We start from the raw sequence: 13,831 nt of genomic DNA, 5'->3' as shown, positions 1-13,831 counted from the left end.
GATTCAACCCATCCTGCAATGTACTTTTCATGTAGTTTGCAACCTAAGAATAATTTTCATATTAGAATTGTAAAAAGCTACTACATCCCAGAAACCATACATATCCAACAAGGATTAAAATATTTACCATCTGGCTTTTATAGGTGAAATCTGATGACCTTAGATCACAGTGGAACAATGTTTTGAATTCTTATTAGAAATAATACACATCAGGTTGGGTGCTGTGGTGTGCACTTGTAATCCTGGCCACTTGGGAGATGGAGGCAGGAAGACCACAAGTTAGAGGCCAGACTGAGCGGGTTAGTGGGATTGTGCTTCCAAAAAAAGGGGCTAGGAATGTAGCTCAGTGGTAGAGTATTCCTGGACTCAATCCCCAGCACTGCAAAGGGGAGAGAGAGAAAGAAAGAGAGAGAGAGAGAGAGAGAGAGAGAGAGAGACAGACAGACAGACAGACAGACAGACAGAGAGAGAGAGAGAGACAGAGGCAGAGAGAGAGAGAATGAATTATCTTGCCGGAAAAAAATAAATAGTAAACCTAGATTTCAATATCCAACAAAAATGTCCTTCAAAAAGAAAGGTACATGCAAATATTTTGAAATGCACAGATGAGTAAAGTCATCCCTAGCAGACCTGAGCTATTAGAACTGTCAAGAGGCAGTATATTTCAAACTGAAGAGAAATGACATCAGATGGACACTCTGATTTACACTTAGGAACAAAGAGACAGGAATGGTAAATACGTGAACAAATACAGAAGATTATTTTTAAGTCTTCTAGTCACTTCGACTTTTAGCTATGATGAAGTAATGGGGGCTGGATTTTCTCTTCTGTCGTCACTAAAAACACTGAACAAAAAACCCAAAACAGTGGTTTTCACGAGGTTGAACCACCGGCAGCACAGGACAGTGCTCTTCTGTTACCTCAGGTTTTTGTCTAAAATAAATTTTCAGTATACAGTGGAAGGAATGAAAATCTAAGTAGAACCCAGTGGTCCTGCTGGGTTGGGAAGAATGGCTCAAACTGACTATGCCAAATGTTAGTGAGGAAGTGGAGTGACTTGTATCCCGGAAGGAAGGTGAAGTTTTGGATGAGATTTGCCATTTCTTAGAATGTTGTACGGTCTTGGACCATATCACTCAGCCATTCCACTAACAGGTATTTAATAAGTGGAACGAAAACACTGTGTCTATAGAGAGACTTGTACTGAATATTTACAAGAGCCTTATTGCTAATAGCTAAATCCTGGAACACAGCAGGTTTGTGTTCTTTCTATGAACCACTCCTTAGCAGTACAAAGGAGCAGACTATTACCACATGCAGTAACGAATGAATCTCAAAATAATTACATGGAGAAAATGTCTGCCCCCCAAAAGCACACATTGTGTGATTCTATACGAAACTCTAGACAATGCAAACTAATTATAGTGACAAAAATCACGTGACTGATCACCTTGAGATTAGCTAGGAGGGAGGAAATTTTAAAAAGAACCATGAGGACTTTTGAAAGCGACAGATACTGTATGTTTCTCATCTTAGAAGTTGTGATTTTTTTTTACTTGCTTCTTTATACATATGTCAGAACTCATTAAGTTCTAACTTTAAGTATATGCAGTTTATATATCAATTAGACCTTGGTAAAAGTGAAAAAGCCATGCAATTATTTAAAATGAAGATCACAGCAGTACGTGATGTGAGACGGCGACTCATTTGGATCTAAGAGGCATCTATGACACAACAGCGAAAAGATCGGGGAGTACAGGTGACTGTGTTGTCCAAGTTCCTACGTTTTAAGTGAAACAGGAGCATGTTAGCTAGGTAATATTCTGATAATTTAAGGATGCAATTTGTAATCATTGAAACAGCTTCAAAGATACCTATAGGTAAACACTTAATAGAGGAATTAAAATAAAATACTAAATATTGAATATACTTAATATTAAGTATAAAAAATAAAATATCCCTCCAGTGATAATCAATATACTGTCAGAATAAAAACAAGACTCAGTCAAGACTGTTTGCAAGAAGTACACACTAAATAGAAAGATGCAAACTGGGTGTAAATAAAATGATGGGAAAAGACACACCATGAAAACCATAAGCATAAGAAATCTCAAGTGGCCATTTAAGATCTGACAAAAAAGAACTCAAGGAGAGGAGAATTCCACAGATAAAAAGGGAGCATATGTAATGATTAAAGGAAAAGTTTCATATTACATGTGTATTTGTCTAATAACTTAAAATGCATAAAGCAAAAACAACAGAATTACAAGGAGAACTAGATAATTCCACAATGATAGTTTTAAATTCTCTCCCAGTAACAGAATGACTAAGTGAAATATAAGAAAAGACACGGAACTAGGGTTAGCAAACTTTTCCTGTAAGGGGCCAGACAGTATTTTAAGACATTCAGGTCCCACATAGTCACTGGGGCATATTCTTTGTTTCACAATGCTTAAGATATATAAAAACAATTCTAAGCTCATAGGATGTGCACAGACATGCTACAGGCCAGATAGGACCGACAGGCTACAGTCTGCAGACCCTTGATACAGATTTGAATAGCACTTTCAAAACACTTTTTGAGTTGAGATTTATAAAACAACTGCAGATATGCATCCTTAACAAGACACAGGGGATGGTCACCCTCATAGACTACGTGCTGGACTGTAAAATGATTCTCAGTACAGATAAGTTGCAGAAGGCTGTACAGTGCATGTTCTTGAAACATAATGGCTTTAAAATTAGAAATCAATATAATTATAAACTATCCAGATAAGATCCCCAAATATTCGGAAATTACACAACATTCGTCTAAATAACCTCTAGGTTGAAGTAGAAGTTATGGAAAGTAGAAAATATTTTGAATTAAATGATAAAATGTATTATATCTAAATTTGTAGAGAATAGCTAAATGATTGCTTAGGAAAATCATAGCTTTAATACAGATATGAAAAAAAGAAGAGAGAAAATTATAAAAGTGGGACAAAATGCAAGTAAGTGTTGAGTAAAGTATACACGAGAGTTCCTTATGTTATCGTATCACTTTCCTGCAAGTTACATTTTAATAAAAATTAAAAGTCCCTAAGATGTGTTAATTTTGTATTTGCTCAAGTACTAATTCACATATAAGGGTCAGAAGTAAAAATAGATGTGTAAAAGTAGGTCAAGGTAGTGGATAACCTCTCCTTCTGCTCCAAATGCTAAAAAAGACCCCCGAATAGCAAATATGTATGAAAACTTAGAAAATCACTAACACTGACATTAGCAAACAAGAATTTCATGTAACTACTACCAATAGAAATCACATAAGATAATTTTAAAACAACAGTGGGGAAAATCAAGCTTGAATAGTGACTCTTTAAATTCAAAGTGCCCAAGTCTGAAAAAGCAGCAATTAAGGCATTAAATAATTTCAGAATCTTAAATTAACTAAAAAAGAGGTTTAGGAATAGCTTATTTCCTCTTCTTCCCTGGCCTACCTCAAGGAACGTATTGGAAAAGTGACGCCTTGTGCACTGGTGATTTTCACTTTGCTTACACATTGAAATCACAAGAGGAGCTTTAAAAGATACCCCAGATTTGGATTTAGTTGGTCAGAAATGAGCATAGAAATGAGCATCAGATCTATGCTTGGCACTGGAGATACAGCATAAACAGGAGAAAAGTAAGTTTTCCTTATAAAGCTTATCAGTGAAAAGTAATTAAGGAGTTTAGCCCTAGTATGGAAATTTGGCATGTAGCTCAAGGAACAGGAGAGAATACAAAAATATATCCAAGTAAATTGATATTTCAAGTGGTCTGTTGGTGGATGATTTAATAAATGAGCCATTAGAAGAAAACATCATATAGTAAAATAATCATACTCTTTATAGCAAAATAAATTCCAGATGGACTGAAGAATTAAATTAAATATAGAGATAAAGAAAAAGAAAAAAGAAGCAGGCAGGTATTTTTATGCTAGGTTAAGTCTTGACAAAAATGCCACAAAGCTGAAACTATAAAGCAAACATAATTTAAATGTTCTGAATAAAAATGTTAAACTTACCTATTATCAAAACACATTAGGGGCTGGGGATTTAGCTCAGCGGCACAGCGCCTGCCTGGCAAGCGCAACGTCATGAGTTCGATTCCCAGTACCGGAAAAAAACCAAAAAACTAAGCAAACAAACAAACAAAAAAACCCAAAAAAACCAAAAACACATTATTATCTAGTTAGCAATACCACTAGAAGTGAGAATATCTGTAGTGTCCACAGAAACACAAAGCTCCTAAAAATCAGTATGAAATACTGTAAAAGGCAAATAGGGAAAGGATTGAAGCACATACCACTATTATAACAACCTAAAAATCAAATGTTATTGAAAGATCCTCACCAAAAGAACTGCTAGAAAGTGATGACTAATAAACAACCTAACACCCTCAGCCGCGGCTTCTCCCTTTCTGCTGTTTCCGAGCAATGCACTTACTAGCTGATATGCGCTCTTGGCTTCTTCTGATCCTCTCCTGTATTGATTTTGCACGTGCCTTCCGGCTCCCGTGTATGGTGGTTGAAGAGAGGTCATCTAGCTTCCAGTGGGTCCAAAAGCCTTTCTGAGGTTTCAGACCTGTTAACATAAAATGTACCTTTAGCTGAAGAAATTTTTAATGTGTCAAAACATTTATGATTTACATGTTTTACCTTTCCAACAAATAAATACCACTCTTGTTCCCTTTAACCTCAGTAGGATTAGCTGAATTGTTCAGTCATTCTAAAAATCTGTACTCTCAGTCTTAAAACAAGAATTATATAAATCCTTTTGGGTTCTTCAGAGTTAATTCAAATGTATATTAAAGTGTTCAGTAAATGGAAAAGCATTATAAGAACATGAGCTGGTATTGTTATTATCAGTATTACTACACTTTGATATACTCGTCAATGTAGCCAATATTTTCGCAGTGATCAGTGTTTATTGAGGTTGATTTGTCAGATTTCACCACTGAATTAGAATTTTTCAAGTATCTTTAGATACAGTGATCACCACTTTTTTTTTATTTTGAAGAGAGTAGTAAATGAGAAACAAACAAACAAACAAAATAGAACAGTAGCAGCATACGAGTATCACGAACATAAACAAATCAAAGCAGGAACATTCAAAGGGATACAGGGTCTCAAGACAAAATAATACGAGTCAACAGTGGTTGTCACATTACATATTGCTATCTTCAACTACATTGCTCAGATTACCAGATGTAAGAATGAAAGACTGCTCAAACCATTAAAGAGAATAAGAAAATAATTCTTTGATAAAACATTAGCATAATACAGAGTTTCACTAGACAAGATGGTAGGAGCTCACCATTGTAATTCCATTGCATATTGTTACCTTCCAATCAGTTGCTCAGCCCACCAGACACAAGCATGCAAAGTCAATCAGAACATAACATTGTAAGCATTAACTGTTCATTTCAGTACACCGTCAGACATCAGCAATACAGTCATCGCAGCTATTCATGTATATATTTATATTTTGCCTTGTGTTGAAGTCTGTGCATTTGCTGGAGCCCGGATGTTACAGCCTGGTCTCAGTGGGTAAGGAATGTCATTGATGGGGCTGTGAAATGCCAGGGAGGTGAAGCGCAGTGCTCTGGCTCTGGGGGGGACCAGCAGCCCGATCTATGTGCAGCCCGTCCACGGAGCTGAGCCCCACTGCGCGGTGAGGACTGCGCGGTCCTCAGTGGCTGAGGTTGCTGCTGTCTTCCGCAGTTGTGAGGGCTGTTAGCTCTGCAGAGGTGGTGACTGCTGCGGCTTTCTCTCCCATGGAAGTCACACATCAGAAGATCTCTCCTGGTGCCGGGGTAGCTTGTGCACAGTGCCTGCTGCACAGCAGCCATGGAGCCAGGGCCTGGAGGATGGGTACACACGTTCCCCGGGTCTGGGGAACAGTGGCACGGCTATATGCGGAGGGACTGAGGCCCCAGGAAGGAGCACAGTAGTGGTGCTAGTGCCCCTGCTACAGCACTGGTAGTGGTATGTGAGGTGTGGGCACTTTTGGAGCACTAGGAGGAGAGAAATGCACTTTGCAAGCATCAAAGCATCAGCATCCTTGAGGTTTGGGGCCTGGGTACTCCCACTGTGGCCATAGCTCTGGTAGCCTAGATGTGGCTGTCTGCCTGAGGGTCTGCCAGTCTGCAGACTGCTGTTGCTCTGGAGTCCGGGTTGCAGATGCACTTGCCACGGCAGTGTGGAGTGACCAGAGAGCCAGATAATGGAGCTCACAGTGGGCAGCGGCTCTGAGGTCCAGGATGTAGGCTGGCTCACTGTGGTGGCTTTGCTGTATGAGATGTGGGCACGCATACGGCTGCCACAGCAGGAAGTTCTACAGTGCAGGTATGCACAGAGAGGCAGCAGCTCCAACATCTGGTCCCTGCGTGAGGCTGGGGTGTGGTGGTCCCAGGCCAGCACAATTGTGATTCTTCCATGAAGCAGGAGCACAGCAGGATCTCTCTCTTCAGCAGATCCACACAGCACTGGCTGTTGGTTAAATCCATTGTGGAAAAACCACCAGAGTCCTCTGTGCAGCAAGCTGCTGAGGTCTTTTTTGATGAACTCTAAGGCACAATCACTGTGGGAGCTACAGGGAGTTGGCGGCCGCTGTGAGGCCTCTGAAGTCCTCCACAGCGAAGACTGTCAGGGTCCTTCGTGGGGCAGGGCACCGGGGACCACAGTGGTGCCCGCCACACACCTGGTCCTGAGTGCCTCCACTCCCTTTATTCCTGGCCATCTCCAGAGTTCATATTTGCTAATATCTCAGTGATAATTTCTTTGTGGTTATTCTATTTTTGCTCCACTCTGCTGCCGTGGATTCCTAATTGGAGTCTTGGGCCCGTGCTAGAGTATTTTCATTCATGGGTAGCTAATTGTTTTCCTTGGTGGTGGTGGCAGCAGGATGATGGATAGCTCCGACTTTACCACCTGTTCACATCTGTCTCTATCCCCACCCCCATGGAGATGCTCACTGTATTTAATCCACCCATATGACCTCACTTATTAACCTTGATTATTTCTTTAAAGGTCTCATCTTCAAATGCAGTCACATTATAAGGTACAATAGGGAACAGGATTTCAACATATAAATTTGGAGGGGAACACAATTCAACTCATCACTGACCTGTCCAAAATTTTTCTGCTCTTCATAGCAGCTTAAAATATTTGTCTTCTGCATATAATACATACTCCTGCATATATATTGATTTTAATTCTGTGACAATACAGTTTTCTACAGTTTCACTGCTTATAAAATTATTTGGCTTCTAAAGTTAATAACTAGTTAATCTTGATAACCATTTTTAGAATAAGCACTTTTTAAAAACATAGACATTGATATGTCTATATCAGTGTATAAAAACTACCAATATTTTGAATGCAGTAAACTAAATACTCCAATTCCATAATTTTAGGAAACAAAATAATTAGTACTTAAGTCATATATTCATACCTGACAACCAAAGAAAAATGTTATTTCCTAGATCTTCTTTAAATTGATCATTAAAGAGGTTACTAGATTCTGGAAATGCTTCCAAGAATGTTGCATAGATAGCTTGTGTCAAACAATCAGGATATACCTACAAAACGGAGTCATATTAGATTAATTTATATTTTATATATCTTAATTATCTGAGAAATTATTACTTTGAAAATGTATATATTTCTAATAGCTTGCACTTAATCATTTTATTATTCTTTGTAACCACAAGGGACATGAACAAAAAAAATCAAAAATCAAGTCTATATAATTACTGGCATTTTGTGGAAAAAACTTGAGTTTAAGATAAAGTGACAATTAAGATAGTTTCATGATTAGCCCTTTATTTCATTTAACCTTGTTACTCTTAGCCTCTTTAAGAAAATGTATATGGGTCAAAAATATTTTTAAATAATCAGAGCTTGTGTAGTTGGGCTTACATATTGTAATCAGTATGGTTTAAATGTTAAAATCATAATCAGATCTCACCAAATACATGGCACTACTAGTATCCCACAGGCTTTCAAATTTTTAAGCAAGCTCCTCTCAGGAGTGACTAAACAATAGATGGATATCATAATTGTATATTAAAGGCAAAATTATATCACTGTTTTGGTATTCTGCATTCAGATCAGTACTTACAATCACACATTAAACCCTTAATTGTACAGAATTTTAGAACTGGAGGGGTCCTGAAAGCTTACTGTGGGGGACTGAATAATCATCCAGAAGATAAACATGTTCTAGTCTCTGGATTCTGAAAATGTCACTTTCCACGGCAAAAGGGCTTTGCAGGTATGATTAAAGACTTTGGGGCAAATTAACTTGGATTCCCAAGTGGACTCAAAATGTAATCCCAGTGTCCTTAGAAGAGAGAGGCTGAAAGGAATTCGGCAAAGAAGAGGGGCAGGCAGTGTGACTGGAGAGGCGGAGACTGGACCGGTACACTGATAAACAAAAGGGTGTGGCGGGCGCCGGAAGACAGGAGTGGTGAAGGGTGGATTCTCTCCTGGGGCCTCCTCAGAAAACAGCCTTGCTGACACCTTGGTTTGAGTTCTGAAAGAGTCATTTTAGACTTCTGGCCTTCATAACTAAGGGAATTAATTTCTGCTTCTTTAAACAACTAATTTCTCAAAATTTGTTATAGCAACAATAAGGAAGTGATACATTTACCTAATCCAGTTGTGCTCAGACTGCTGATAAATTGTGTTTCTTTTAAGACTTCCATGTTTTTGGGAGCAGAGATGTGTGTGGAAAAGGAGAGGACTCTAATACGCTGACATACTTAGCATTATTGAATCATCAACATCCTACTACCAGATATGACCAGATACTATATTTGGGGACTACAAAACTGTATCAACAATAACAAGAAAATATTTTTTCTTTTTGTGGTACTGGGGATTGAACACACCCAGGGTCTCACTAAGTCACTAAGTTGCACAGTCTGGGTTCAAACTTGAGGCCTCCTGCCTCAGCCTCCAAGAGTGCTGAGATTATGGGTACGTGCTTCAGCTTGAACAGGAGGAATTTCTGAAGTCTTTTGTGAACATTCTACCTTGTGGAGACTAAAGGAAAAGGAGACCAAAGCATCAATGTGCTTGGAAAATTTGTAAAGGAGTATCACTGTGTACACAGGAAGAACGGGAATCAAACACCACAGTAAATATCTGCAGGTTCATATTAATGTGTAAAAAGTGAGGATAATATTTTTATCTTTAAACATTAAAATTTTCTCTTCCTCAGATAAATCAGCTGAATCTAGAATAATGAAATCCTTGCTTACTTGAATGAGTTAAACATAATGTAAATGAATCAGTAAGAGATGAGGCCCTGTCTCTATTTAAACAGCTTACAGAAGACAGACAACATGTAGGAAGCTGGCCTGGCCTGAAAACCCAAGCAGGAAAAAGCATTACAAGAAGGCTGAGTACAGGTCAAGGAGTACAATTACTAACATGTGTGCCTTTGAAAAGATTCTCAGATGAGGCTTTGAATCCCCTTATACAACTTCTAAATTCCCCTTGGAAAAAGCCGCCAATACTAAATCCAGAAAAAGTCGGGTCGTGAGTTGAGAAATGTCATAATCACGTTATCCGTTAAAAGACACATCCCGCTGGGAAATTGAGGCAGAAGAATCTCAAGTTGGAGCCCAGCCTGGGCAACACTGAGATTTAGTGAGACTCTTTCTCAAATTTAAAAAATCATGTAAAAAAGGCTGCAGTGTAACTTAGTGTGAAGGCCCTAGGCTTGACCTCCAGTACCACAATACAAACATACATACAAACATAAAATAAAAGACACAACCATCCCAAGAGAGAACACTGGATCATAACAGTAGGACCAGGAATGAGAGAAACGGGCATATGCAATGGTCCTGCTATTTCCTTCTTCATTCACATTAAACAAGCCTCTTATCCTTTTACTAAGGGCCCAGTATTAAAGCATGATTGATTTAACCAAACTATGTAAGGAGGTCAGGCACATTCAGTTAATACACATTAATGCAAGATCCACAAAAGGACAGACTGGCATAAAGAATGTGAGTAGGAGTAACAGCTGCTCATGTTACCTCTAGGTAATTTAATTGTAAAATTTCTAAGCAACTTTTTCCCGAAAATAAGAAAAACCAATTTCAATAATACGTTAGAGGAGAAAATCCTAGTTTATATTTCAAAATGCCATCACTGCACAAGAGAAAAATTGAAGAATCATGGCTCTAACCAACCACCTAGCTATGAACTTTAGAGATTGAGTGGTTTATCAAGGTCACCTATGCTATTAGTATTAGTGTTCAAACATGAAGCCAAGTCTCTTTCATTCTCAGTCTACTACTGAGCTCCCTTTACAACACTTTCCATATGTGATGGTAAATTGGTCGAGGCTGAACATTTGTCAAATTTGTGATTTAGGTTTATCTATATCTTCATTACAAAGGATATTTTGATATTTTAACTATGCCTTAGCCATGAAAACATTCACAAATTACAAAATATTTACATATTACTTTAATCAGTCTTATTCATTACTTAGAATAACAACAGAAAAGCAAAATAAGCATATGATTCATAATTTCATGCACTCTACTTTAGTGTAACAGGTTTTTAGTTCTTAAGTATAACACAGTCAGACTGAAATGGGTCAAAAGATTCATTAAAAAGTTAAAGGAAAATGGTAGCTCATTTTGTAGGAAAACAGAACAAAGACAAAATAAACACAGAGTACACTGATAGCTTCAAAAAGAATGCCTTCACCACTAAGAAGGATCTGTGAGACTCTGAGTTAACAGAATACAATATTCTGCAAGGTGATAGTGAGAACGTAACTTCTAAAATATCACCACTATTTACATCTGATACCTTTGATCCCCAAAGCAACATATATTCCCATATGTGTTAGAATAATTATTTTTCATCCTAAATATAATTTTAAGAATTAAAAAATATAATCAGCACAATGTTGATTTCTGCTTTTACCTGAAGGAATGGATCTTTTCTACTGATAGGTATGCTCATGAAAAGTGTCACATAACTTTCTGCAATTCTATCAAATAGGCGATCTTGATCTTTCCTGTCAGGCTTAGAAATAAAATGCAATAAAGTTAATACTACAATAGAAAATAGAAGCATGCATTTCTCATGTGTCTTTTGATTCCTGTTGGAGAGCTGGACGTAATGAAGACGGTTATAGAAACCGAGGTACACATTATTTGTGCTTGGCAACAGGTGTGCCTCCTTTGTTAAGCCTTTGGGGGCTTGAATCAATTAAGAAGTGCCGAAGTGTACTTGGGTTTTATTTCTGTTCCGGTTACTCTTAGTAAAATACAGACTTCAAATTCTTCTTCCACTACCTTGTTTGAATAATTCTCAAAGAACATTATTTTTTTTTCAAATTTCTTGTTTTCTGTTTTTATTTGTATTAACTTTCACTTTGATCATTATTACTTCCTTTTTTCTGACTGCTTTAGGTTTCATTTGTTCTTTTCTACTTCATTAAGGTAGGAGCTGTAATCATAGTTTTTTAGAACTTTTTCTTTTTTTCACCAAATACAGGCATTTTAATATTGATGTAACTTTTTAATATTGCTTCAATTACATCCCACAAACTTCAGTTTGTGTTTTCATTTTCATTCAGTTCCAAATAATTTCTCATTTGACATGTCATTATTATAAGTGTGCTAGTTCTAGATAGAGATTTCTCCATATATCTCCCACCTTTTCATTTATAATGCAATGCCACTGTATTGGTCAGCTTTCCTGTTGCTGGGACAAAACACTTGACCCCTGCAACTTAAAGGAGGAGAAGTTCATTCTGCTCATGGTTTCAGAGGTTCCAGTCCATGATCAGCTGGTTCCAAGGTAGAAACATCATAGTAACAAAAAGAAAGCTGTTCCATTCATGGCATCTGGGAAACAGGGAGCAGGATAATATCCAGAGGGGAGAGGGGCAGAGACTAGATATAGTTCCCAAGGTCAAACCCTTGTGACCCACCCATACATACCTACAAATGTGCTTTACTAACCTCCTAAGTAGCTCCCAAGCTGAGCAAATTCACAGGCAAGATTAACCATTACCACCATTTTGTCTGAACACATACTTTGCATGAGTATGGCTTGAATTATTAGAAACTTATTAGGATGTTTTCCTAGTTTAGAATACAGTGTATGTTGGTAAATATTTAATGTGTACTTGAAAAAGATATGTATTCTGCTGTTGTTGAGAGATGTTGAGGTTTAAATATGCTCCCCCAGTGGGAGTTCATGTGTTGGAAACCTGATCCCCAACATGTTGATGTTGGGATAAGACTTAATGGGAGGCTTTTGGGTCTTGGGATGCACCACCGAATTACTGCTATTATCATGGGAGTGAGCTGACCTCCTCTCTTTCATAATCTCCCTCTCTTCTTTACTCCCTTCTTTCTCTCTGCTTTACAGCATGGGAGACTCAGCGAGAAGGCCTTTATCAGATGCTGGCCCCTGGATCTGGGACTTCCCATCAGATATTTGTTCACATACACTACCTATTCTGTAGTGTTTTGTTTTAGCAACACAGAACATATTAAGACAGAACGGATGCCTCAGAAATGTGAGGTCAAGCTGCTCGCCAGTGTTGCTGAAGTCTTCTGTGTCATTTCTGATTTTCTGTAATTCTGTTTATTGTCTACTAGTTCCTGAGAATGAGGCCCTGAAATTTTGAACTATACTGACGGATCTGTCTATTTCTCCTGAAGTGTTAAAAGAGTTTATAAAATGTGTTTTGAGGCATTTTATGAAGTGCATAAATGTTAAGGATTGTTCTGTCATCTTAGTGAACTGATCACTTTGTTATGTGATTACTTCCTTCATCCCTGGTAATATTAACTGCTTTTAAATCTTTGTAGGATGAGTTTAAAAAAATATTGTGACTTCGTGGGTTATGGAGTTTTTGCTATTGTATGATTTGGCATGATGCACTTTCCAGCTACTTATTTCTTTTTGGGGAGCCATGGGCAAGTTTTTAAAACATTAAAAGTATTCAATATCCTTACTGAAATTCTTCTAGTCAAATACTATCTCATGTACTACGCATTTCCATTCTCTTATTGTTTTTCAGATTCATCCCCTCCTTTATCTTTTTAATCCTAGCTAAAAAGTTCACCTTTCTGAATCATGACAAGACCTTTTCTCTATTTGATCTGTACTTTTTTCCAAATTGAACCTTCTCCAGTGTTGCTGATTTGCAGCAGGCTTTGTTTAGTGTTACCATCACATACTTATGTAAAGATACAACTTTATTATTCACTACAGTGTTTGATTTCATTAATCTTTTTCTGACTAATGAAGATTTGGAACTTGGAAATCCATAATAAAGTCTTAACTCCTGTGAAAAAGGAGACATTAGACAAAATTTTTAACATGTAAAAGTGAATCTCTGAGAAAATATCCAGGAAAAAAAATTTTAGTGTGAACCTCTACTGAAAAATTAAGTGTGCTACAAGTCAACTCATGAGAAAAGTGTAAAAAATATCATTTACCTTAAATTTATGGAGAAACCACCACCAAAAGCAGTCATGCAAAAGAGCAATGGAGGCTTCTGAGAGGAAATGCATTTTCCAAATCCTAAGAACTCTTTCCTGTGGAAAAAAGAGAATACATGGATATCAAATTTCAATATATCATAGTACATGTTAATACAAATATACCTTATAAAGAATATGTATTTAATGGCTGCAAATCATTATTGTTCAATAATATTTAGCATCAGTCATATATATATATATATTACCAAATTTTCTAGCAGATATATTAAAAAGTAAAAGGTGAAATTAATTTTAAGGATATATTTTATTT

The 13,831-nt window shown here is 37.3% G+C and overlaps 1 protein-coding gene across 3 annotated transcripts in view; it reads right to left on the bottom strand.

Moving 5' to 3' along the window:
• The window catches only part of Fam227b (family with sequence similarity 227, member B), a 200,449-nt gene that overhangs the window by 152,668 nt on the left and 33,950 nt on the right, over positions 1–13,831 (bottom strand). For all 3 annotated transcript variants that reach the window (XM_005376688.1, XM_013510294.1, XM_005376689.2), the window contains exons 8-11: positions 13,516–13,614; positions 10,979–11,080; positions 7,476–7,602; positions 4,467–4,604 (exon numbers count right to left, since the gene is read on the bottom strand). In XM_005376688.1, the coding sequence (XP_005376745.1) occupies positions 4,467–4,604; positions 7,476–7,602; positions 10,979–11,080; positions 13,516–13,614 (466 nt within the window). The remainder of the gene's footprint in view (positions 1–4,466; positions 4,605–7,475; positions 7,603–10,978; positions 11,081–13,515; positions 13,615–13,831) is intronic.

Source organism: Chinchilla lanigera, unplaced genomic scaffold (genome assembly GCF_000276665.1).
Source record: "Chinchilla lanigera isolate Chin_1 unplaced genomic scaffold, ChiLan1.0 scaffold00008, whole genome shotgun sequence".
NCBI classification, from domain to species: Eukaryota; Metazoa; Chordata; class Mammalia; order Rodentia; family Chinchillidae; genus Chinchilla; species Chinchilla lanigera.
Note: the sequence above shows the minus strand (reverse complement) of the source record. Positions and strands in the feature narration are given on the sequence as shown.